We start from the raw sequence: 23,660 nt of genomic DNA on the forward strand, positions 1-23,660 counted from the left end.
CCTCGTTGAGAATTTTACATAAAAGTCTCAGGTGATTGATTGGGTGTCTAAGGCTGTGCTGCCCTCTGCTGTTTCCAGAGTTTAACATGTCACTAGCGTCTGACTTTACGCAAATATCAAGCCCGCATGTAATCCTTTTTATCAGTCAGGAAGTGAGTACGTGTGTGTGTGTGTGTGTTTGGGGGGGGGGGGTTGTGTATACATGTATTTGCTACGGTTTCATATCCCTCTTCACCACCTAAAACTCGTAAACACTTGCTTTGTGTGTGACTCAAACTAATTTATGCCTGAATCTTGTTGACCAAACAAATGTAATTCTCAAAAATCTGCATATTTATATTTATTTACCCCAAATAATCTTTTTTTTCTATTTTTTTTAAACCATTAAAAATGTCTCCTGCATGGATTTTTATCTAATTCTAACAAAAATTTCATAAAGAACTGAAACCTGCAGCCAGTAAGTCCCTGTCAAACTCCCCCCTCCTGTTCGGTTTACAGTAGCTCTTCCTATGGCAACAGACGACACAGGTACTGTATTATCTGTAAGATATTTGCATATTTTACCATTTGTTTCTGTGATTTTGTCTAACTTTACTCAGGCTTCAGGTATATTTATACTTTCCTGAAGGGGTCCAACAGGTTTTAGTTCCTTAAGCCTCTTCTGGGGATTTGCAAATGGCTGTAGATGTTTGTCATCAGGCTGTTTCTCCTGTACGACCTTCGTACTTATTGAAGCGGAAAGAAAATGAAAATGTGAAATTATTGTCTTTTTTTTTTTGGTCTCTAACAATAACCCTGTGGTTCCTTGTAACCCCTTTGAACCTCTACTTACCTTTTTTTCCTAACCTAACCCATATTTCACTTTCTTCTTCTTCCCCTCGGACCTTTTTTTCCCCTCTAACACTAATCCTGTCCCTTTACCTTTCTCCCACCCTTTTAATTCCAACCCTTCCACAGACGAGCCGACCAGCCCTGGTGCTGATTTGCGCGCCCGCCACGTGCCCGCGTCTTCCGTGGTGTCCAGCGGCATGAGTTCAGCGCCCCCCGTGGGCACCAGCCCCGCCTCCCCCACCTTCACTTTCCCCCTCACTAGGCTCTTCTCACACGACTGCAGTGAGTGCCCCCTCCACCCCCACCCTGTTATCCTTCCGTTACTTGCCACTGCATGCAGAAAATTAGATCCTGCGCTCGTCACTTTGAATTCTTCTTTTTTATTTCGCAGATGGATTTATGCAGCATGCATAAGATTTTGTTGTCTTGCATGGTTTCTGCACCCATTGCTTTGGATCTGAAAAGCGTTTTTTTCTCTACTGCTAAAATTTCCATCTTATCAAGCTGTTTTTGTCTCTATTTCAGTCTTTAAAATGTTTATTTTGTCAAAACAAGTATACTTTTTCTAACTTTAAGGCTAAAATAGAAATAAAAATAACTTGGTAAGAAGGAGTTTTCAGCAGTTCTATAAAAGGCATGTATGTTAAGTAAATAGTATGATTATTGAAAAAGGTTTCAGGCAACATCGCAGTGCATGGCATTAAAACTTCTGTGTTATTTTGAATTCCACCCTGGTTAAATAGACCAGAATAGATCTGCATGAACACCTGCATGCAAGTGGTGAGCAACCAGTTCAGGGAAGCTGGAATCTAATCCACCGCTCTAGATCACGTCCCCACCGTCCATCACCACCCACCACGTCATTCATTCACCCGCCACTTAAAACCCTGACCACCTTCACCGCCCCTCCGTCCCCCCTCTCACCCACTGTCTCTGTCTCCGAATCCAGCACCGTCCACTTGGGTGATTGGCATCAACATCAACATCCTTTTCTTTCTCTTTTCTTCATCTCTGTCTCTCCACTCATTCATCCTTCCACTGAGCAGGCAGTATTAAATCCACTCGCCGTTCCTCCTATCTTCTAGCCATCACCGCCGAGCGCTCCAAGTCTTGCGATGAAGGACTCAACTCGTTCAGAGAGGAAGGACGAGGCTTGTGAGTACACTGGAGTTGGAGACAAATGGATGCGTTTCAAATATATTCTTTCAAATCTTATTTACTTGTAGATATTTTGATATTAATTTCCTGTTTGTTTTTGTTTGTTTGTTTTACAGAAGGCTAACGAAAAGAGTGAAGAGTTTCTTCACAGATGGGGTTAGTTCTGCACATTTTATATTCTGTATAAACTTAAAGCTGAACTTGCCTCTCCGGCCGCTTCGTGTTACGCTTCTGCGTTTATATTTAACATATAATGAAGGAATTTTGCAAAGTGTTATTCACAGTTTACTGACCTAAAATTGAAGTGCATGAGAAAAACTGCAAACAGTTATGGTCATCATGCAGCTGAAATGCTACATTAAATTAAAACTGCATTAAATGAACTGGCTTGTTGAACACATTAAAAGATGATATTAAGACTTTGAAAGTTTTATTAAATGGCCTGAGGTGAAAAAATTACATTTTAGTTCCAAAAGCATTCCAGATGGACTTTAAGTGGAGTTTTAAAGCACATTTTATCGGCATAGTTACAACATGAATATCTTGCTTTTTTATTTTTTCCGAAAAATCAGCCACTTTCTACAGTCTTGCAAAGGCTGCAACAGGAAAACCACAACACGCACGTTATGCAAGGGTGCATTTTATTATTCATTCATTCATTCATTCATTTTCCGAACCGCTTATTCCAATTCAGGGTCGCGGGGAAGCTGGAGCCTATCCCAGCTGGCTTTGGGCGACAGGCAGGGTACACCCTGGACAGCTCGCCAGTCCATCGCAGGGGCATTTTATTATCTCCTCTTAATTCTATCTCATGTTTGCTGCTGGAAAATGTACAGTTTCTTTTTTAAGTTGTTGTAATAATATTCAGCAATGTAAAAAGACCTCAAAAGGTGATAAAGCTGCTGTTTGATGTCCGCTTCGGATGCAAACTGCTGTCACGGGCAAAGAGAATTGGTCTCACAAGTCATGGCATAATCTTACTTTTCTGAAGTTTGTTTTCAGAAAAAAGTGACACAATTCATTTTAATTTGCGTTTGGACCTTCAGACAAACGTTCTGGATGTTTTTCTGTTTCAGTCGCTGGACAACATCGGAACCGCGGAGGAGGTCCGCTCCAAACGACACTCCACCTCAGAGCTAGGAAACATCAGCTACAGCGATGTACAGCGAGAGGGATGGCTGCAATTCAAACAAATCCTCACAGAGAAGGGCAAGGTGGGCGCACTGGGCTTTATTTGAAGGTGATGAAGGAGGGAAAGGACTTGCAGTACCTTAAGCCACATGTTCTTCTTGCTTTGCAGAAGGTGGGCAGCGGCATGCGTCCGTGGAAGCGGGTCTTTTCGGTTCTTCGCGCCCATTCGCTGTTTCTCTACAAGGACAAGAGGGAGGCAGTGCTCCGCGGTGCCACTGTCGAGGGTTCTGCTGAGGATGAGCAGCCAATCAGCATCCGGGGCTGCCTGGTGGACATTGCATACAGTGAAACCAAGCGAAAGCACGCACTGCGACTGACCACCCAGGACTTCTGTGAATACCTGCTGCAGGCGGAGGACCGAGATGACATGCTGGACTGGATAGAGGTCATCCAGGAGAGCAGCAAGACAGACAGCGAGGTTAGGGAATGCACCTCTACTTGTCAGCATTATGCTTATTCTGTGCTGTCCTTGTTCCCACCAGAGCTGAAACTGTCAGAACTAAAATGTGTGTTTGTTTGTTTGTTTGTTTGTTGCAGGAGCTTGGATCCTCCAGACAGGCTCTCATCAATAAGAAGCTCAATGACTACAGAAAACAAAGGTGAGTCAGAGAAGACTGCTCTGGGTGCAAATCTGCGAGTGAGATTTTTTTTCCTTCTTTTTTACCAGTTTAGCTCCAGTTCAGTTGGCATTTTCCAGTTTTGAGCAGGGTCGTTGAAATCAATAATAGATAGTTGCTCATTTTCACTGCAATCTGTAGAGTTTGATGTGTGCATTCAAGCTTCCAGTGTTTTGATTCAGGAGTCGCAGCATGTTTTGGTCAAAATGCTCCAAACAGAAATTTGGTGCAGAAACTACAACAACGAAAGGGTTTTCCCTGGACATTGTTGGGTTTCTCCTCCAACAATCCAGCTTAGGTTGAGAGGAATTAATGTTATGAGAGTTTTATACAACTTCCTAATAGCAGGACTTGCACTGAATTTTCTGTCTCTTCCTGCAGTCCAACATCCAGCAAGCCAGACTCGTCTCCCCGGTTGCCCCGTATGAAGCCTCCCTTCCTGCTCAATAAGACAGAGAACGCAGCTGGAGCTCCACGCTCTCCGAAACCAGGTCTGTCACTGAAAGAGAGTTGGTAGTATTCTTTTAAGTATTGAATTGAACAAAAAAACACCTCATGCATTCAAATCTGCACATTTTACCACCTTTGAAGTCGCATCATCTCTTCTTTTTTATTCCGCTGCATGTTATGGTTTCAACCTGTAGGAACCATCGGTAGGTGAATTAAGCCTCTGTTGCTGTCTGTTTTGTCCCCAGACGAAAGCGGTCCTCCAAAGTCTCCATGGGGAATTAACATCATGAAAAAGTCAAAGAAGGCCGGGCCCAAAGCTTTTGGTGTGAGACTGGAGGAATGTCAACCTGGTGCAAATAACAAGGTTAGCTTGTTAGCTAATGCTCTGTCTTTCTGAACGCAGGTTTCTCTTCATGTTTCTTATCATCCTTCTACGTCTGCCTTCTTTTCCAGTTCATCCCGATGATTGTTGAGATCTGCTGCGGCCTGGTGGAGGAGATGGGTCTGGAGTACACTGGAATTTACAGAGTTCCAGGGAATAACGCCATGGTGTCGCTGCTTCAGGACCAGCTCAACAAGGGCATAGACATCAACCCTGCAGAGGAGGTGAGAAAATACAAACCGACAAAAGAAAAGAGAAATAAAGATTTAGCTGGCAGTTTTAATTAAACTTGAATAAAATAAATTATTTTTTTGCCTGCAATTTTCTAACGGCTCTCTGTTTGATCAACAGAAGTGGCAGGACCTCAACGTTGTCAGCAGTTTGCTCAAATCTTTCTTCAGGAAGCTTCCAGAGCCGCTCTTCACCAACGGTGAGTCCAGACAGGTTTCTGCAAGCCAGCACACATACTATGCAGGAAAATCATTTCCACCTGACTACCTCAGGTATTTTACCTTTCTAATATCTCAACAGACAAGTACAACGATTTCATCGATGCAAATCGGATGGAAAATGCGTCAGACCGGCTGAAGACCATGAAGAAACTGGTACCTGTTTGTTTGCGTTCATAAATGAGTTTGAGCAGGATTGGGGAGCTGCAGTATTTGGTTAAGGAGTGTGCAGATTTCTGCAGGCTCAACAGGTTTCTTTGTCACAGATCCGAGACCTCCCAGATCATTACTATCACACGCTGAAGTTCCTGGTTAGTCACCTGAAGACCGTAGCGGACCACTCCGATAAAAACAAGGTGTGTAGACGTCATTGAAAAGTAATCAAACGTCACTGAAATCTGTCAGTAGTCATGATGTTTACCTTCTGCTGGGTGGCGTTCAGATGGAGCCTCGGAACTTGGCTCTGGTGTTTGGGCCGACGTTGGTCCGGACGTCTGAAGACAACATGAAAGACATGGTCACGCACATGCCTGATCGCTACAAGATCGTAGAGACGCTCATCCAGCATGTGAGAGAAATAAAGCAAACACATAAAGACACACAGACATTTAATATGATTATTTTAATGCTGGATATTTCCCTTTGTGTCGCAGTGCACCTGGTTTTTCACAGAAGAGCTCGACAAGGATGAGAAGGTTTGTCTCCATACTGTTGCTGAAGAGAGAGGATAATAAAATCATTGCAATTGTCTGAATGATGATTACGAATAGCTTGGACAAGTGCAAACTAAAATGCAGTAAAAAGGAGGTTTCATTCACTGAAGATGTAAAATAACGGCTTTGTGTTTTTCCAAGAGACTGTGGCAAAGGAAGAGACCAACTAAAATCTGTCCGAGGGGAGCAAATTGTCATGCTTTGCAATAAAAACAAGTTTGTTTTATATTAACTGGCCGCATGCAGATTTGGTATGATTAGGAACAGTTTCTGTGTCTGAATGCAACGTGATTCATTTATGTTTCAACATGGAGAACAAAGAGTTGCAAGACAAAGTCCAATTCTCTGGAATTACCAGAATATGTTAAATTAAAGGCTCATAAAATTGCTCTTGTTTTCATCAAACTGGTTTTTATTTTCCTTCTCTTTATTGATCACTCTCAATAACTCACTGACTAAAACCATTAGCAACAGCTGGCATCAGATATTTCCCATTGTGATGAGTTTTGAACAGAACTGGGGGGAAAACTGAAGTCTACAAAGCAGATGAAGGTCATGTATTTCCCTGGAATATCCTGATTCAAAAATCTCTTTGGGTCATTTCACAGCATCTCACTCGATTTTCTATCAAACCATGAATTATTTCCTTATTCAGGAACTTTGTTGTTGATTTCCTTGTGGGTCAGTTAAACGTTGATCTGCTGCTCTGACATCCTCCTATAAATGCTTCAATTAATCGCCTCCACTGTGTGGAGTAGTGATATCATCCAGTTGGCTGTTTACAGTTGAGAAACATAAATAACAAAACTTTACTTTTGCATTTGGTTACTGAACTGTTCTTTTTTTATTTAGGGAAGTAGTTTCTGTTTACAGTTTGATTGTGACACTTACAGTGAAATTCATTGAACTTGTGAAAGGTCTAAAGATCGGTCTGTTGGTGATTGAAATCAACTCAGAAAGATACTTTTTCTTTTATTAAACACATCATCTGTTCAGAAGCTCAGGCAGCAACACCGTCTCACACTCAAGCCTCTCTGGTTTGGAAGGTTTCCATAGTGATATAAAATATATAAACACTTATGAATCAGCCATGAAAAATGACAGATTGTCCCGATGTCCAGAAGATTTGTACATCGTAGTAAACTCATAATGAATCTGTAAGTTCCCTCCTGTCAAAATGTAGGCGTAGTTTCAGATACTAACCACATCCCTAAAACATTGCACAGATATGAGCAGATATGTGCAAATAAGACCAAACATTGAAGTAAATCACAGCTACTAATGCTGAATGCTTTCTATTGTCCCTGTAGACACCAGTGGACACGGAGGACGTGCAGCCCGCCCCCAACATCGACCACCTTCTGTCCAACATCGGCAGGACCACCCTGCTCGGGGAGGCTTCAGGTGAGAGTGCCCTTTCCAGCTCTTTTTACTGTCCGAGCTGAAAAATAGCATTTAAAACTTAAACTTAAACCAACTTTAATGCTGCCTTTCATTTTAAGCTGGAAGTTGGAAATTCCCCCTTCACATGTCAGATGGAATTTTTCAATTTTATATCCTCATTTATTAAAAAGGATGTTTCACCAAGATTTTGTAATTTTTTTTAAAATTCAAAAGTAAATGAGGGATGTTTTGAAAAGAAATGTTAACACACGAGGGGATTACTTTTAAGTCATTCAGCGCTTAATTTGGAGTTCTCCTTGGTAGTTTGCCCCACTTCCCGCCAGAATTCCCACTTCCCAGCAGAACTGGAACGCAGCATAAGCACAGAAGCCTTACATCCGTTAGCACTTGGTGTGTTTCTGCGTTTGATAGCGTGCCTATACTTCTCTCCTTTCTGCTGACCTCTTTTTTTCCTCTCCACGTTGCTCATCTTTCACTTTCTCTGTGCGTTTCTGCATTTCCTTCTCTTAGCTGAGCCTGTGGAGCAGCCACTGCGGTAGGATGGGAACTCCCCTGGCAATATGTGTGTGTGTGTGTGTGTGTGTGTGTGTGTGTGTGTGTGTGTGTGTGTGTGTGTGTGTGTGTGTGTGTGTGTGTGTGTGTGTGTGCATCATGCTGTGCAAGTGAAATAATGATTGTGTGAGTGAATGTGTTAGCGGTGGAGATGGCCTGTGTCTTCATGGTCTCCATTATCCTCCTGAAAGCCAGCGTCTTGCTGTCAGTGTCAGACCAAGGTCTTTTAAAACCCTGCCACATCAGTGTCGCCCCAGTCTGACTAATAAGTTAATGGATGACTGGGTGGCTGTTAAAGCTGCTGTATCTGACACTGGGAGTATAAACTGTCACTGAGAGACAACTCCGCCTGTCTGTCGAGCACTCCACTCATCCTGTGGGACATTTCGGTCGGTGCGGTCCAATCATTGGATTCCTAACCCCCACTTTGGGCTCTGAAGGGACTCTAGGTGGTGCCGTTTCTGACGTGCCATTTCAAAGCCTGCGTGATTTCAATTCTTCCAAGAAACATTATTTTCTATAAAGATTCCAGATGGCAGAAGTGGCTCAAACCTCCCCCCTTGCAGCTGAAGTGAGCTCAGAGGTAAAAGCAACTCTCTTTAGCTCACAAAGAAGTGGCCTCGAGCATACTGTAGGTCATACTAACTACAGACGTGGACTTCCACAGCACATGAGCAGGGCTTGTGCTCATGCATACCAGCATAAAAATATTAAAGTCTAACATAAGAAAATATGTTTTAGTTTTTACAAACAACTGTGCAGAAAATTTAACTAACAATTTCTTTGTTTAACCTCTCGAATCCAGATTTATTTTATGTGATTAATTTTCCAATAACTCCAAATGTTAATCACAGATCAAATAAAGTCCCCATGGAATCAAGTTTTGTCTTTAATAATGTATTATGCACATTATGTCATTTGCAAACAAGTATATGACCTATTAAATCCAAAATGAACAGAAGTCGGTCCTCGAGGACCACTTTCCTGTAAGTTTTTGCTTTATCCTCGCTCCAACACACCGGGCAGACATCACATAAATTCAGCTCATCAGTGGCACGTTCATAGGAGTCATGTGTGTTGGAGCAAAGACACATGGAAAAGCTGCAGGATTGTGACCCTCGAGGACCAGAACTGGACACCCCTGGTCTTAAGCCATCATTTCTATATATTTTGCTTTTAAGGAGCCAGACATTGTTATAATCTTTTAAACTGCATTTCTATTTATGTTTGCATGTCTGTATAAATTGCTGCAGGCAGCAGAGTTTGACGTTCTGGACTGGATTTAGCCTCCTAAGCTGTTTTCACAGCAAATATATGAACATTAAATAGCCCTGCTAGACATTTCATGGGGACTTTATTATTCTTTTTTGGGTCATTTTCATACTTCTTCTATGCTACATGACAAACATTTTATTAATAAAAAAAACGTTTATAATGTTACGTTAATAGATTTTGTTCTGCCTCATTTTATCACAGTTGGCCGTTGCAGAGATAACGTTCACATGTCTTACGATGACTTCATAGAGGTTTAGTTCTACAGCTGCATCATTTTAAAAGCATATCCGTACTTATCAATGTTTTTATTCGTTATTATTATTATTATTATTATTATTTTAGGTGAGCTTAAATTTTTTTTTTTTTCATTTGTGTGTATGTCAGCTTATTTTTTCTTCCTCAATTTAATGAGAGCAAGACGGAAGTCGTGTTCAGGCCCAGCAGCATTAGCAGGACCCTTTACATCAGCCTTTCCTCTCTGGGTTCTGATCAGAAATCCATCCATTCATTTTCTTTACCGCTTAGTCTAATTCAGGGTCGCGAGAAGCTGGAGCCTATCCCAGCAATCACTGGGCAAGAGGCAGAGTACACCCTGGTCGCCAGTCCATCACAGGCTAATGAAAACTCTATAATCACAAATTTCATTTAAGATTTTATAGTTTATCAAAGCGGTTGGGAGTTAAGGCAGTTTTGCCAAAACATAACCCTGAAGCAGTGATACCTGACTACATGACCTCTCAACTTGACTACTGCAGTGTAACTCACCTACAGCTGGCCTAAAATGCCACCGCCAGATTTTTAACAAGAGCACATTACTTTCATTTTGGCTGATGGAGCCTTTGCTCCATGTGCCACCTTCATGTAGTCTTCATCACTAACATATCTAATGATATTTACGCATTTCAAGTGTTCCCTTTCCTATGACTCCAGAAGGATTTAAATTTACCGTAAGGTTGCAGAGATTTTACTCATTTTATCATGAACAAGCCGACTTCCAGCAGTAGCCTAAAATTCAGCATTGGGTTGAAAGGGCTGAAGCATGTAAACGTCTTCATTATGAACCAGCTAATGAAAATAACGTGGACTCGTTATTAATGACAATAATTTGTGCATCTAATGGCGATTTCATGGCGTAAAGGGTGAAAGATGGCAGCCATCAGGTCTAAGCTTGGCACAAGATAATCTGATGTCATTGGTACCCCAGAAACAGCTCCACCTGCAACACCCCACCTCCACCCCCACGGGGTCTCTTAAAAGATGAAGATGTTTAAAACGATGTGCGCAATATGAAGCTTCCATCCTGCATCGCTGTGTTTGTGTTTCTGAGGGAATGTGTTTCTTTTCATGGTTTATTTCTGTTTCTGTCACTTACTGATGTCATCGCTCTTCCTGTCGATGTCATCAGCGTGTGCCGTGGTTTCCCTAATGCGGTTTTTCCCTCCAAGCACCAATCGCTGTTTCCCCAAATCACTGTACTCCCTCCCCCCCTACTTAATCTGGTGTGGAAATGAGTGTGTTTGCTTGGGTGAAACATGGTGAGAAGGCACAGAGGAAGACCACTTTCCAAAGAATACACATCATTTCCTGTTAATGAGAAGACAGTGCGGGACCAAATTTTCCTATTTTTAGTGGATTTTTCTCTTTAAAAAAAAGAAAGAAAAAAAGCCTCTGTGTCCTCCATCATGACTTTTCTGCCTTTTTATATTAAACTTAGTCCCTCTGAACTGACGTCTTTATCTGCTTGTCTGCAGACTCAACCAACAGTGACTCAGCGAAATCAAAGGTAACCTGTCTCAAACAACCACATGTGGAAGTGTTCAGCGAACACGGCAGAGGTGCGGTAACTTTTCCGTTGCTGTTTCAGGGGTCATGGGGATCAAAGAAGGACCTCACAGCCAAGGACTTCCTGACTCTGTCCATCATGTCCGCCGTTACGGGGCGCAAACGCAGGAAGCGCCACAACGCCCGCCGCGTGGGCAGCAGCACTGACGATGACTCTGAGCACGAGCCAATCAAAGCTGGACATCGAGGGGCAGAGGAGGAAGAGGAGGCAGAGTCGCCAGTGGGGGACACTGCACCTCGAGCAGAAGGAGAGGAGGATGACGATGAAGAGGAAGAAGAGGATGAGGATGACGAGGAGGAAGTTGTAGAAAGCGGAGTGAAAAAGGAGGTAGAAGAGGAGGTGGTGGCGGCTGCTCCCAGCCGGCCGTGCTGTAAAGACGAAAAGGAGGCAGGAGGAAGGCAGGCAACTGTGTTGTTACAGGAGGAGGTGCAGGTGGAGGGGAAGGGGCAGCCGTGGCGAGCTCCGGAAGACGCTCGCTCCATTGTCTCTGGTTACTCCACGCTCTCTACGTTAGGGCGGAGCTTGGGGTCAGAGGGGAGGGGTGAGGATGCTGATGATGAGCACAGCGAGCTGGTGAGTGAGACGGACAACGAGAGCGGCTTCGCCTCGCGCTCTCTAACCCAGGAGCGACCCGACAAACACCCGACGTCGCCTGTGAACACGCAACCACCACCAGCGCCGCACAGCTTTCTGTACTCGCACAGCAAACCCCCCGTCCTCTCCCCAACGAGCTTCCTCGCCCCAGCAACTCCCCTCACGCACACACCTGACTTTGTGGAAAGGACTGATGGGAGGGCACGCTCCAACACGACCTCAACCTCCTCCTTCTCCTCCTCCTCCACCTCTCACCGACTACACTCACGGCCTTCCTTTAACTCCCACAAGCTGATCCAGTGCGACACACTGGCCAGGAAGAAGCTGAAGTCTGAGAAGACCAAGACCCGTCCTCTGGACCTGCTGGAGTCTCACGGCGAGGGGACGAGCTCTGGACCAGAGGGCCCAACCAGATCAAAGAGGGAGACCTCCAGAACCAACCCTTCTTCAGGCAGCAGCCAGGAAAGCCTACGTGCGTCCCAGCGCCAGCCCGCCCTGCCACCCAGCGAGGCCGCCTCCTTCACCCCAACTGGACCGGGCAACAGGTCTCTGGCCAAGCAAGTCCGCGCCCGACTGCTGGGATCAGCAGATGATCTGCGCAGCGTAGGGCTGCGAAAACAGCTGTCACCCGAGACGCGCAGGAAGAAACGAGCGTGGCGCAGGCACACGGTGGTGGCCTCTCCGACAGAGGCGTTGGAAAAGAGACCCCCGCTTGCTGTCAGTGAGTTCCCCTTATCTCCACTTAACCAAAACCAGGTCAAAACACAAGGGCTGCCACAGGGTGAAGACGGCCTCGACCAAGGAAACGTTTCACGTCAAGCCTCCACCTCTAGATTCCACCAGTACCTGTGAGCCCCCCCGCCAGCCATACGGAGGGAGTCCACCAAGCTGCTGACCTCCTGCATGTCAGTGAACCGGCAGTAGGGCCGCGGTGCTTTTACAAAGGACAGGGCCGACACAACCCACCATTTTCCTCTTCATGAGCTCCATTTGCATGGCAAGGGGCATTCCGGTGTTGCCAAAGCTTCTTGCTTTCTTTTTCTTGTGTGTTTTTATAGAGAGGAAACAGAAACAGGTCAGAAACACGCAGACCTCATCATGATCCACATTAAAGCCAAGAATTCAATTTGTGTAACAGACGAGCATTTTACCTTCCTGACTAACACGTGAAAATCATTCAAGGTTTAAGCCCTTTAAAGTAACCAAATGCTTCTGGAGAGAATGGTGCTTCTTGTCTGAAAGGGTTTCTCTGTTAAAAACAAAAACAGTAACTGCATCAGTTGGTGCTGACACATGCAATTAGGAAAATTAAGGTCATTTTCAAATCAATGTCAGGAAGTAATTAAATGTATTTTTCATATATCAGTCTTCCTAAAAGGTTCCTCCACTGACCACAGACACTGTAAACCCCCCACATTTAATGCCTCGCCAGGTGAAGCATTCGCTTACAGACATGAAACTCAGTCGTCTCTCTAATTGTTGATAATGTTTGTGTATTTGCGCTACCATATTGGTCACCATGTCGGAGTGTGCAGGTGTTTGTAATAAACAGTTTTGTAACATTTGTACAAAGCCTTGTTAAGTTAACCTTTTGTAAATATAAATATGTTTGTTTTTACTTTTCTTTTTTAGTTATTTTTTTATGGTTTACAAAGTGTGCATACAAGTGCACAATCTTTTCTTTCAAGATGCTACTTGAAATGTTTCCTTTAATATATGCTCTTTTGTTTTATTTATATATATATATATATCTATATATATATATATATATATATATATATAGTATTAAATTTTTTAAAAAGTATGTCTATGTGATTAACCTTTTGGGCGTACCTGTTCAAGGAGATGAAACATGTTAAAACCTGCTCCTTATTTCTTCATAGATGGCCTTTGTCTCTGATTCACAGCACTGTGAATACCTTTTTCTCTGCAGATATTGTTGTATAATAAACATAATTTACTGGTTGTGACTTCAACGAGGATGCATAGACTATAAATCTATCCAGGAACTACATGTAGCAGGTTGTCAAAGGTAATCTTATAGATTATATTGGGAGCATTTGCAGGCAGCTCACCACGTCGATGGCTGAGTTTGTCTGAGTTTCTTCTTTATGTACGGGATTACCGAGCATTGCATCCACAGATCTGCTCGTATTTATTGATCTCAAGACGAAAGTGTGTATCCACTTGTCACAGAGATGTTGAAAAGGATGCAGCAGTACATAACAACGGCGACCCAATCGCCTCTGTCATTTGGGATCTTTGTGTTTTCAGGATATCCCCTTTTGAGGGTTGGTCTGACAACACATTTATTACCTTGGGGAGACATGACAGGGAGTTTTCCAGGGTATAAAAAAATCCTCCCTGGTTGGGGGAAATGGTACAATGGAGGAATTAAACAGAGAACGCCATCTAATCTTAACATGTTTCTTTCTCTTATGCTGACTGTGGAACAACAAACCACAAGCAGCAGGTGCAACTTTTTTTTTTTTTTTAACCTGACCAAAAAACCCCATGAAGAATGAGAAAAATAAATAAGTTCTAGTCTTTTCTTACCTCAACATTCTTCTACAAGTGCCTGATTTCTGGAATGTGTTTTTGTTCTGCGGTGCCATGCACGGTTCTTATCTTTCCATTTCCTTTTGTTGTTTCTGGGTCTCTCCCTCTACTGTGGCTGACGGTATAGCTTAGGCAACCGACCCAAAGATGTGTACATTACCCTACAAACACACTCTGTTTGAGGCTGTAGAAAAGAAAAGCACACCTCAAGCCAAGGACACATCTATGCACTCTCTTTGCCTTGGACAGGGATGTTAACAGCTGTTAACTGATGCTGCTAAGAAGGAAAAAAAAGGCGTAGTTATTCCCTCAGCTGCTTTTTCTTAACAAACTGAGGTCATCTCTCTTTGCCTAGTGATCTACAGTGTGTGAATATGGTACACCTAACAAGGCCTACCCTTGAACCACATTTAGTCCATGCCAGATAACATCCAATTTCCTTAGGATGAACAAACAGCCCATGACTTCATCCAAATGGAAACCTCATCTGTTTGCGTTGTCTGAAATGTGATTTTACCTAATGTCTCATCGTTGTATTTTTAAATATTTTTCTTTTTTGTACATACCATCTTAATATGTAACATATTGTATTGTGTACATTTGAAATTGCTTTTTGAGTCTAACTAATATGAAAATGACTGGACTAAAAAGGTTGCCTGCCTGAAATCATTTCCTCTATCGCTGTTTGCTTTAAAGTAAGGTTATATGATGTAAATAAACAGAACTATGTTTAAAACAGCTGTGTGCTTTTGCATTTGAGATGTCCTCTGTGTTTTTATTTTAACTGCAAGACACACTTTGCAGACACACTTAACGTAGAAGCTGAATGACGCCCTCTAGAGGCTACAGATAGATAAGGTCTCAGGTCTTCTGGCACAATTTTTCCCTTTTAGCATGAAAGAAACTTGAGGCTCTTGATGGTATTTGTGTATACATACTTGTGAAAACCTGCTTATAAAATGGATTAAACTAAAAATTTGAAATGTTTAGATTATAGATTTTATATATCTTTGAATTTTCAGTAGATTTTGGCCTTTAAAAAAAAAAATCTAATTGTTTGATGGAAGAAAGCAGTGGAGTTAATTGCACTTCTTGCATTTACGGCCTCTTCTTCTAGATTTATCTGTCAAAATGCATTTCCATACCCCCGACCCCCCTTTAAAGGTGCTGTTACAGTCTGCTTATTCATCCCATTTGGAGCCCACTGGTGTCAATTGGCCCATTTTGAGAAAACCTTGTGATCATTTGTAACTTGACAAAAAGCAGCGTAGAGCAGTTCCTCACTGCAGCTTTATTGACTGCTTCCTGTGTCTTTTGGGAGGATTTTTTTTTTTTATACCCATCCCTTTATAACACATGACACTATTAATCAGAACTTTAATCCTTTTTTTTTTTTTTTAATTATTATTTTAACTAATGTTAAACACACAACTGTTAAAATGATCATTCTGGAGATTACTTTTGCATAAAAAAGAAAAAGAAGTATTTCCAAGTTGTCCCAATTCAGTCCATTCTTCTTTGTTGGTTGAAGGGGAAAATGCAACATACAATGTTTTTTTTTTTCTTTTTTGTTTTTAATTAAACATGAAAAAGTTTATGTCAATGGATTTACCTACAAAGTTGATCAGGAAAAAACCAAAATATTCTGGTATTAACGCCTCCTCTTTATAAAATGAATCCTAAATTTCGAAATATTTACATTTCCTCTTGAAGAAAAATTGAACAGCTTACAGTCCAGATAGAAAAGAAACGTCAAGTAGGCTATTGCATCGCAGTGCAATGACTTCTTCGTCCAGATGACAAGATAACAGAAAACCGGTGACACTTAAAAAAGAAACAAAACAAAAAGCATCAGTCCCATGTTTTTACCTTTTCCCTATAGTTATGTCCTTTATTTTTTTGCGACCTGGCTCCTGTCTCTGCTGAGCTGATTCTTTAGAAGCAGCTCAGAGTTTTCTGCTCTCAGTCTCTCCACTTCGAGCTCCATCTCTCTGAGCCGGACCTGGGAGCTCTCCGAGGCGGATCCGGGCTCCACGGCGCGCCTCAGTCGGTTGTTCTCCTCCTCCAGCCGGGACATGCACTTCTCCAGCTCCAGGTACTCCTGCACCAGCTCCTGCTTGGTCATGTTTTGCAGACTCTCGACGTGATACATCTCGTAGGTCTCTGAAAAGTCTCTCTGGAGAAACTCCCCACCTGCGTTCCCGGGCCTCCCGATCCCGTCGCTGCCTCCGCCGCTCCCGTCATCATCCTCATCATCCTCGTTGTCAAAAATCTCCTCCTCGCTACCAGTATCTTCCATGCGACCCGCCACCAATGATGACCGCCTGACCCCCGTCTCGGTGTTGAGGTCGGGCTCCTCTCGGTCGTGCTCGTCCATGAGGAACTGGGTGGTGTTATAGGGCGCAACTGGGAGCCCTTTGGCGAACATCTCCTCTCTCATTCGTGAAGCTCGGACAGTCTCTCTTTCTTCCAGGGCTTTCTTTTCTTCCCATGAAAGTTTGTTGTAAGGTTTCCAGTTGCGCTTCTTCTTGGAGGTCCTGCGCCTGTGCCTTTTCTTCCCCAGACGCGAATCTGTGCCAGTGTCTGAGTCGATGAGCAAATGATCCACTTGTACCTGGTTCAAAGTCTCCTGCAGAGGTCTGTCTTCGCCGTTTTTTCCGCGTGGACTGCGATCACCATCACCCCCTTGGATACCTTCGTGTTTTTGATGAGGCTGCGTTGCATTTTGGCACTTCGAGAGCTCGTTTCCGGCTGCTAAGACAGGGCACACCTCCCTCTGTCCGCTTTTCATTTGCCATAACTTGCCTGTGTTGATATCCACACAGTTTTCCGCCCGCTGCTGCTGCTTCTGCTCTCTCTGTCGCCCCCTGTCGCCGCCCACCGGTGCACTATGGTTGCTGGCTGGGAGATGCTCCAAAGCGTACCCGCTGCTCCCACCTGATGGGCTACCCAAAGTTTCCAGGTGATGGGTCTGTTCCGCTGGCTCCGTCATCCTCACGATCCCTTCTGATGGTTCCACTTTAGCGCATTTTAGACTATAATCAATAGCTCAAAACAATGCTTCAAAGTTAGTTAAAAATGATCAACTTTTTTTTTTTTTTTAGAAAAAAATGAACGCCAGTTCTAATTTAAATCACAAAAAAGAAGTTGAGTCTTGATGTTTGAAAATAAAGTTCTACAGATTATAAGTACACTTTCAAAGCGTAAACACTTGTTACTCCAAGGGTTTTGTCAGAGCAACTGTCGCTAACTACCATTAACTGTTTCAGTGCTGTCACAACTATCGTTCACCCGAAGTCTGCGTTTCACCGTCACAACAGTGTCCAGTGTGCTACAGAAGAAGAGGGAGCTCGTGTTTATATAGTAGCTCCGCCTCTACTCGTGCGCATGCCACTGCTTGTAACTTCAAATGCATTGTGGGATATGTCGTTTAAATTACAGTTGAGCTCCATTATAGGAACCAATATGTGACTACATAGTCCAGAAGTCTAACTAAACTGACTGGCTTTTAGACCAATCAAATAGTAGGATCCGCAGCCCGGTAAAACCCACCCTCCAGTATGTTGATTGGACAAGAACATAACTTTGCTGTTGCTAAGCTTAAAGTATTTTCTGATTGGCCAGCATAGTACTCAATCCGAATACGTAATCAACACCAAAAAAGCAGTCCCGGGCATTTATGTGGACGCTACTATTTAGAAATGAAGGAGACACAGGAATACCCACTACGAAAGAGAAGTTAACTTCAATGGTTCAAATTCTTTTTCGGTTTTGTAATTTACAAATTTATAGAATTTATATTCATTTATATAATTTATATTTTCACTTTATTGTTGTTTTGTTTATAAAAACACGTTCGACAGATTCAGTGATATCATACAAAACCCCCGTGTTTAAGCCTTAATAAACCGATCCTCTTGCAGAATGTAGTCCGTTTTGACTTTTCTTGTTATAAAAAAAAACTGTATTCGCCTCTTTTTAATTCTCAACATATTTCATGCACGCATGTATGCAAGTGAATGGTTTATTTGTTATTTATATGGTTAAAATGGTCGTTTTTATTAGTCTAGGTTATGCGGAGTAATACGTTGAGGGGCAGGGGCTTGGCCGAAATCTGTAATCAGCGTAAACAAACGGCAGTTATTGTGAAGCTGCCGCTACGATCACATCTCCGAGTCCTCGTTGTCCAAGGGTGGGTCAGGCGATCTCACTCTTGCTCAGTAATCCTGTTACAAGTGGACGGAGTGATGTAGATCAGTTTTGGGTTTTTTCTACAACCCAGTGTGCGGTACTTACATGGTTGTTTCGTGTTAACAGCTAAGGATAAGTTAGCTAGCTAACGTTAGCTAAACGTTAACGTTGGTTGGCGAACGAGCACCCCTTGGTGTAGCTCGTAAACTTAAACACTTCATCATGTCAATGTGGCGTCAAGCCATATGCACTATAAAAAAAACAACCTAAAGCTTGGGCGCCATTATAATCTCAGAAAACAGTATCTGGTTGAGGCCTGTTTTGACCAAAAAAAAAAAAACGTCACACAGGAGATAAAGCTAGGCTAGCTAAGGCTAACTAGCTCGTGCTACGTTGATTGACTTGTCGCGGTACAAATTCACAAAATGAGATATTGGATACAATTTTATTATATTTAATTACTTATTCCACCCCATCGTTATCGCTTCGGCGAACTTGACAAATAAAGTTTAATACCACGGGCAGGAGAAGTCCATTGATAACGTTAGCCATATGCTCACTAGGCCAAGGCGTTCTTTAGGGGTCCGTGTATTTACTGAATCGTAATACTTTCATTGCAAGTTTCTTTTCAGAATTATTACGACTGCTTTTGTACAAACTATCAATTTTCCTTTTACCAGAACAATAAAACCCAGAATCAGCAATGTTACCTAAGCAAATTGAAAACAGCAGATGTTTGTACAAGTACGTTAAACGAGATCTTCGCTTTACAGTAATATCTTCAGGAAGTAGACGGAGCCTGATCTTCTGAACCGCCACCGAAGTCTTTCTGTAGTTTCCCCGATGTTTTATAAATCTTAGTTTAATCTTACTTGTAAAAAATTAACCATTGACTCACATACTTTAAAAGCTTTTATAGAGCCATAATCTGTTTTCAAAATTAAGCCTTCTAAATAAATCAATAGAATTCGTACAGCCTTTTGTGTTGTGTTTTACTGTGATGTGTATTTTATTCTTTTACATGCTTGTCATACATACAAATTAAATAATCCACTATTAATAATAAGTAAGCCTAGTGTTTTAATCTTTAGCTCTGCATGCATAGGTTGCACATATCTACACATATTTATATATCTAAAGTGCCCTTCAGTTTTCATTAAACATTTTGCTGCCATTAATGGAAGAAATTGGCTATTCAGTGTGACTTCTTCTGCAAGTGACTGGTCTCCTTTAACGTTTGTGAACACTAGGAAGGCAATGGCTACAAACAACACAGGCACCCTGTTTCTACTAATAGAAGCAGGCTGAGTTTCAGCTCAAGCATATAAGGAAGCTGAACTTGGATTCCTTTGAGTAAAAGGTGATAGTTCCAGTTAATAAGAAACCTAATGACTGGTAAGATAGGGAAATCATGGACAGGGCTTCCCATATTCGCAAATCAAGGAGTGGTGCAGTTTGAGAACCAAAGCTACTCCTGCATAGATCACAGCCTGTGAGGATTAGCAGACATGACTTAATCTCTCACCCTGTCTAACATGGTTGGTGTTGCTACTGAAAGGAAATGAAAGATGTAAACTGTTTTAGGCTGTCAATCAAAAGCAGGGGGTTTCTCAGGATATGCAGGTATACAGGGATTCCTGTGTGAAAGAAACACTAGATGCACCAGCTGCTTTAATTTAAAGAGACATCACCTTAACCTGCCTCTCCCAAACCTGCTCTTTTTTAAGTGTGCAGTTTGTGTGGTTGTGGATCAGGGACAATCACATTTCATGCTCTTGTTGGGCAGAACCAGTTCTCCAGACCACCCAGCTGAACTCTTTGTCTTTATAATAACTCCATCACTTGGATTTAATAAGGTTTCTAGCCAGTGCTTTGGCACTGTGAACAGGAGTGTTGATTTCCTCTGTCATGCAGCTCGCAACCCCTAAAATCCAAGGGGACATCTGCACATACAGGCCGTAGCAGAAGATGGATTTAGCATTAAGAGAGCTGATTGGTTTTTGAGTCTAGCAGTTCATACAAATCACAAACAGGGGGCGCTGCCGCCTTATTCACCGGCATGAAGATGGAGTTACTTTTTTCTAAAGTAGTTGATCTTTCTCGTGACCATGAAAAGATAGAAGCAGACATTTTCGCCAATGTTTTAATTAGTATTTTTAAAATAATATCCTAAAAACAGTAAACGCCTCAAGTTGTCAAATGTATTTCACCTGGATTGTCTGCATCCTCTGATGGCAGGCTGTTAACAGATAACTATATATACTTGAAGATACACAGGCTGCACTTTAAGAAGTAAATTGCAAGCTGCAAATCGAAATTATTAGTATGAACCGCCAACATGGTGTGGTATTATTGAGAATTATAGGGGAAAATTTTTAATCCATATATAAATATATATCAAGGTTTCATGAAAATGTTCATAACTTGAAAGAAATTTAGTATTTGTTTAATATTACAAGCAGATGAGAAAGGTCCAAAAGATTGTTCAATTTAAATAAAAGTGCAATCTTTAAAAGGGAGACTTGACCATCCCTTATTATCTGGGTTCCTCTGTTGGCGTAACAAGAGGAGAATGTGGAGGAGGAGGAGGAGGGCCCAACGCTGAACCGTGCGCCTTGTTTGGAGTCATGTTACGTCCCGGCATGGAGAGCAGCGCCGGGTAGGGACACTTTCACATGTGGAAAAGGAGTAACTTGCTCTCAGCTGTCTCTTTCTGTGGGAAGCTCAAATACACCTGCAGCTCCACACACAAGAGTTAAGGCGCACTTTCCGAGCAAAGAAGCAACAGTCTTGTTTTTTTAGTTAATAAAAGTTAGACAAATGTTGGGCAGCGCTAAGTCACCGACCGCCTCTTCCCGGGAACAGGGCAGTAAAGTGGCGGAGAAACCTACGGACCCCAAGACAAGGCTCGGTAAGCACATCCTATGCAAAATCCCCTCTGGAATAATTAAAACTAAAGTTCAGCTAGTCTCCCAAGAGTCTGCATGCAAACTTATGAGTAAGTTTTTAGCGTCTTCCTGATATTCCTTTATTCTATCAGGTTGTTTTTAGTGTTTCATGGCGTTTTATTTTCTGCATTTCTTTGAGTAGATTGCCTAAATTGAACCCCTTTTCCATATATTTAGTTGAATTTTCTTTCATCAGTTTCTTGACATGACCTGAAATTCAACAATCACGCAGCGGACTTGATCTAGTTTTAGAAATTAGTAACCTCAGTCTCATAGCTGTTTACAGTTTACAAGCCATCAGCAGATAATAGTAGGTCAATGACACATCAAACAGCCCCAAGTGTGGGGGTGTACTTCAATAATCATGTATTCATGGCCCACTGCTGTGATTCAGGCTCCTCTCCAGTCCCATCACAACCTACTGCTGCCCCTCCACACAGACCCTCTTAAGCGACAGTCACACCTCACCCCAAAATAGACACCTGCTGAGCAGTATAGAGCACCTGTCAGACTCTCTGACAAGACGCTGAATGTCTGGAAATCTGGACCACAGTCGATGCTGCATGTGCCATTTGACCCAGCTATCTTGGAACAAAGTGATATTTTCCCCCTGTGTTTAAAATGGACCGTGCAGGAACGGCATCCCAAAATACTTGCAGAAAACCGACTCATTCCAGTGAAATCCTGCTCTGAAGCCCTTATTTGCTGCTGCACTTTAATGCTTTTGCAGCCTGCAGGCACACAGGGTTCTATACCTCTGTAGGCCACTTTCTGACACTATGCAGACACTTATTGAAGCATTACTGATGTTTCAGCGATGAAACTGTATCTCTGCCCGAAAACATAATATGCAACAGCCGTTGCTATATTTGAATCAACTGCTGATTCATAATCGTAATGCGAGTGAGGTCAACCATCACCAACCCACCTGACTCTTTACCAGCATGTGTCATCGTAAATAAGTCAAATGGCTCAGCCCTGCTTGTAAGTCTTTACTTGCATTAAAAGAAAAATGCCGCATAGCTTTGTCATCTTAATGAATCAAGTTCATAGGTTTTATGTCATATGGTGTCACAGGACTCCTTCAACTTCCTCATGGGAACATTTCTCACTTGTTGTAATCATTTTCCCCGCAGACAAAGCAATGGATGTGACCTGTTGGGCAGAGATTTGTTAGTTTTTGAGATAATCCATGTTTGAATCAGATAAGCTCACACATGGATAAATATATTTGTTGCCACAGACGTCTCTGGGGATGTTCCATTTCAGAGAATATGAGGCTGTGGGCAGTATGGTGTTGTCAAATCTGTGGCAAATGAGTTGGTTTCCTGTGAAAACAAACACACTGCATGAGCTCAGGATTTACACAAACAACATCCATGACCTTTAAACTAATGTGCAATTTCAAAAGGGATCTGATGTCTTGAAACTTTACTATAGAATTAAATGGTTATGGATCAAGATCGAGGTTTTAACTATTCAGCCCTAATTATGACAAAAAATAGCTCTAAAAATGGTTTAAAACTAGATAAAATGAGTGTTTTTTTTAAAACAATTTTATAAGGAAGATCTCAGCACGTGTGTAATTCTGCAGAAAAATCGCAAACCTCTGGCAGTTGTGGGATATTTCCGGGTTTTTATGCATGTGCTACGTTTTAAATCTCCCCAGTAAGAGCTGTGTTTTGGCTCAACCCTTTCATAAACCACCATTATTTTCTTTTTGGGCCAATTGGCTGTGGCTCTGATCATGTTTTAGAATCTGTCTTCCTCCTGTTTGACTTCAGATTTCGACCAGACCATTTCACGTTCTCGTCTCGTGCTAGTAGAGGTCGACTAATTTGGGTTTTTCTCTGACTGACTGCTGGTTTCTGTAGTTGGGCTATTTGAGCCTCACATGCTAGATGCTGTTTTAACTCAGGCAGACTGGTCATTTGCCAGTCAGAGTGTTGGTCATCTGATCTTTGACTCCCCCATACCACATGTCAAAGGGTCCTTGGGTAAAATGCTGAACCTCATGTTGCCTCCGATGTAACACTTTACAGACCAAGAGGGCCTGAGCAGTTGAATAATGCTTGTAGTCTGCAAAAAGACAAGTGCAATATGAATACAGTCTAATGACCATTTTAGACTGTTTAGCAAACTGTCAACCAATAAAAATCATTATCTTTTTTTAATCAAATAAAGAAACAAAGAACAAATAAAACATTAAAGTCAAAGAAATGCACGTCTGTGCTCATCCTAGTCTTACTGTAAGCCTGTTATATAGGACAGATGTTGCCACGGTCAGCTGGAAGCTACGCTACATCAGGCTGTGACTTTGCTTTGAACTCTAAGCTGGCAGACACATTTAACAAGTGAAGCAACAAGCAAAAAAACTAGTTCACTTTTAATTTCACCAAAGTCTGCAAAGTTGAATAAGTCTGACACTTTGCTCTAATAAAACATTCTTTTAAACAGTCATGTTATTTATGTCTTGACAGTTTACAGCAAAACAACCAAAGCA

The 23,660-nt window shown here is 42.3% G+C and overlaps 3 protein-coding genes across 3 annotated transcripts in view; 2 read left to right on the forward strand and 1 right to left on the reverse strand.

Moving 5' to 3' along the window:
- arhgap23a (Rho GTPase activating protein 23a) overlaps window positions 1-13,166 on the forward strand; it is a gene marked incomplete at its 5' end in the record, with an annotated part of 33,310 nt that extends 20,144 nt beyond the window's left edge. Inside the window, 17 exons of the mRNA XM_079253198.1 lie at window positions 958-1,113; window positions 1,878-1,986; window positions 2,106-2,145; window positions 3,066-3,203; window positions 3,290-3,598; window positions 3,718-3,779; window positions 4,179-4,306; window positions 4,493-4,611; window positions 4,701-4,853; window positions 4,981-5,059; window positions 5,161-5,234; window positions 5,345-5,434; window positions 5,521-5,646; window positions 5,732-5,773; window positions 7,102-7,195; window positions 10,774-10,805; window positions 10,887-13,166. Coding sequence (XP_079109324.1) covers window positions 958-1,113; window positions 1,878-1,986; window positions 2,106-2,145; window positions 3,066-3,203; window positions 3,290-3,598; window positions 3,718-3,779; window positions 4,179-4,306; window positions 4,493-4,611; window positions 4,701-4,853; window positions 4,981-5,059; window positions 5,161-5,234; window positions 5,345-5,434; window positions 5,521-5,646; window positions 5,732-5,773; window positions 7,102-7,195; window positions 10,774-10,805; window positions 10,887-12,311 — 3,176 coding nt within the window. The 3' untranslated portion in view covers window positions 12,312-13,166. The remainder of the gene's footprint in view (window positions 1-957; window positions 1,114-1,877; window positions 1,987-2,105; window positions 2,146-3,065; window positions 3,204-3,289; window positions 3,599-3,717; window positions 3,780-4,178; window positions 4,307-4,492; window positions 4,612-4,700; window positions 4,854-4,980; window positions 5,060-5,160; window positions 5,235-5,344; window positions 5,435-5,520; window positions 5,647-5,731; window positions 5,774-7,101; window positions 7,196-10,773; window positions 10,806-10,886) is intronic.
- Window positions 13,167-15,473: 2,307 nt separating this feature from the next.
- On the reverse strand, window positions 15,474-17,329 carry hexim1 (HEXIM P-TEFb complex subunit 1). The gene has a single exon (XM_079252188.1). The coding sequence runs from the start codon at window positions 17,008-17,010 to the stop codon at window positions 15,910-15,912; it is 1,101 nt and encodes a 366-aa protein (XP_079108314.1). The 5' UTR covers window positions 17,011-17,329; the 3' UTR covers window positions 15,474-15,909.
- A 3,531-nt stretch (window positions 17,330-20,860) lies between these two features.
- The window catches only part of LOC306765355 (1-phosphatidylinositol 4,5-bisphosphate phosphodiesterase delta-3-A-like), a 27,971-nt gene continuing 25,171 nt past the window's right edge, over window positions 20,861-23,660 (forward strand). The window contains exon 1 of the mRNA XM_079252777.1: window positions 20,861-21,120. Within this exon, the coding sequence (XP_079108903.1) occupies window positions 21,030-21,120 (91 nt within the window). The 5' untranslated portion in view covers window positions 20,861-21,029. The remainder of the gene's footprint in view (window positions 21,121-23,660) is intronic.

Source organism: Telmatherina bonti, assembly GCF_933228915.1.
Source record: "Telmatherina bonti genome assembly, chromosome: 14".
In the NCBI taxonomy this organism is placed as follows: Eukaryota; Metazoa; Chordata; class Actinopteri; order Atheriniformes; family Telmatherinidae; genus Telmatherina; species Telmatherina bonti.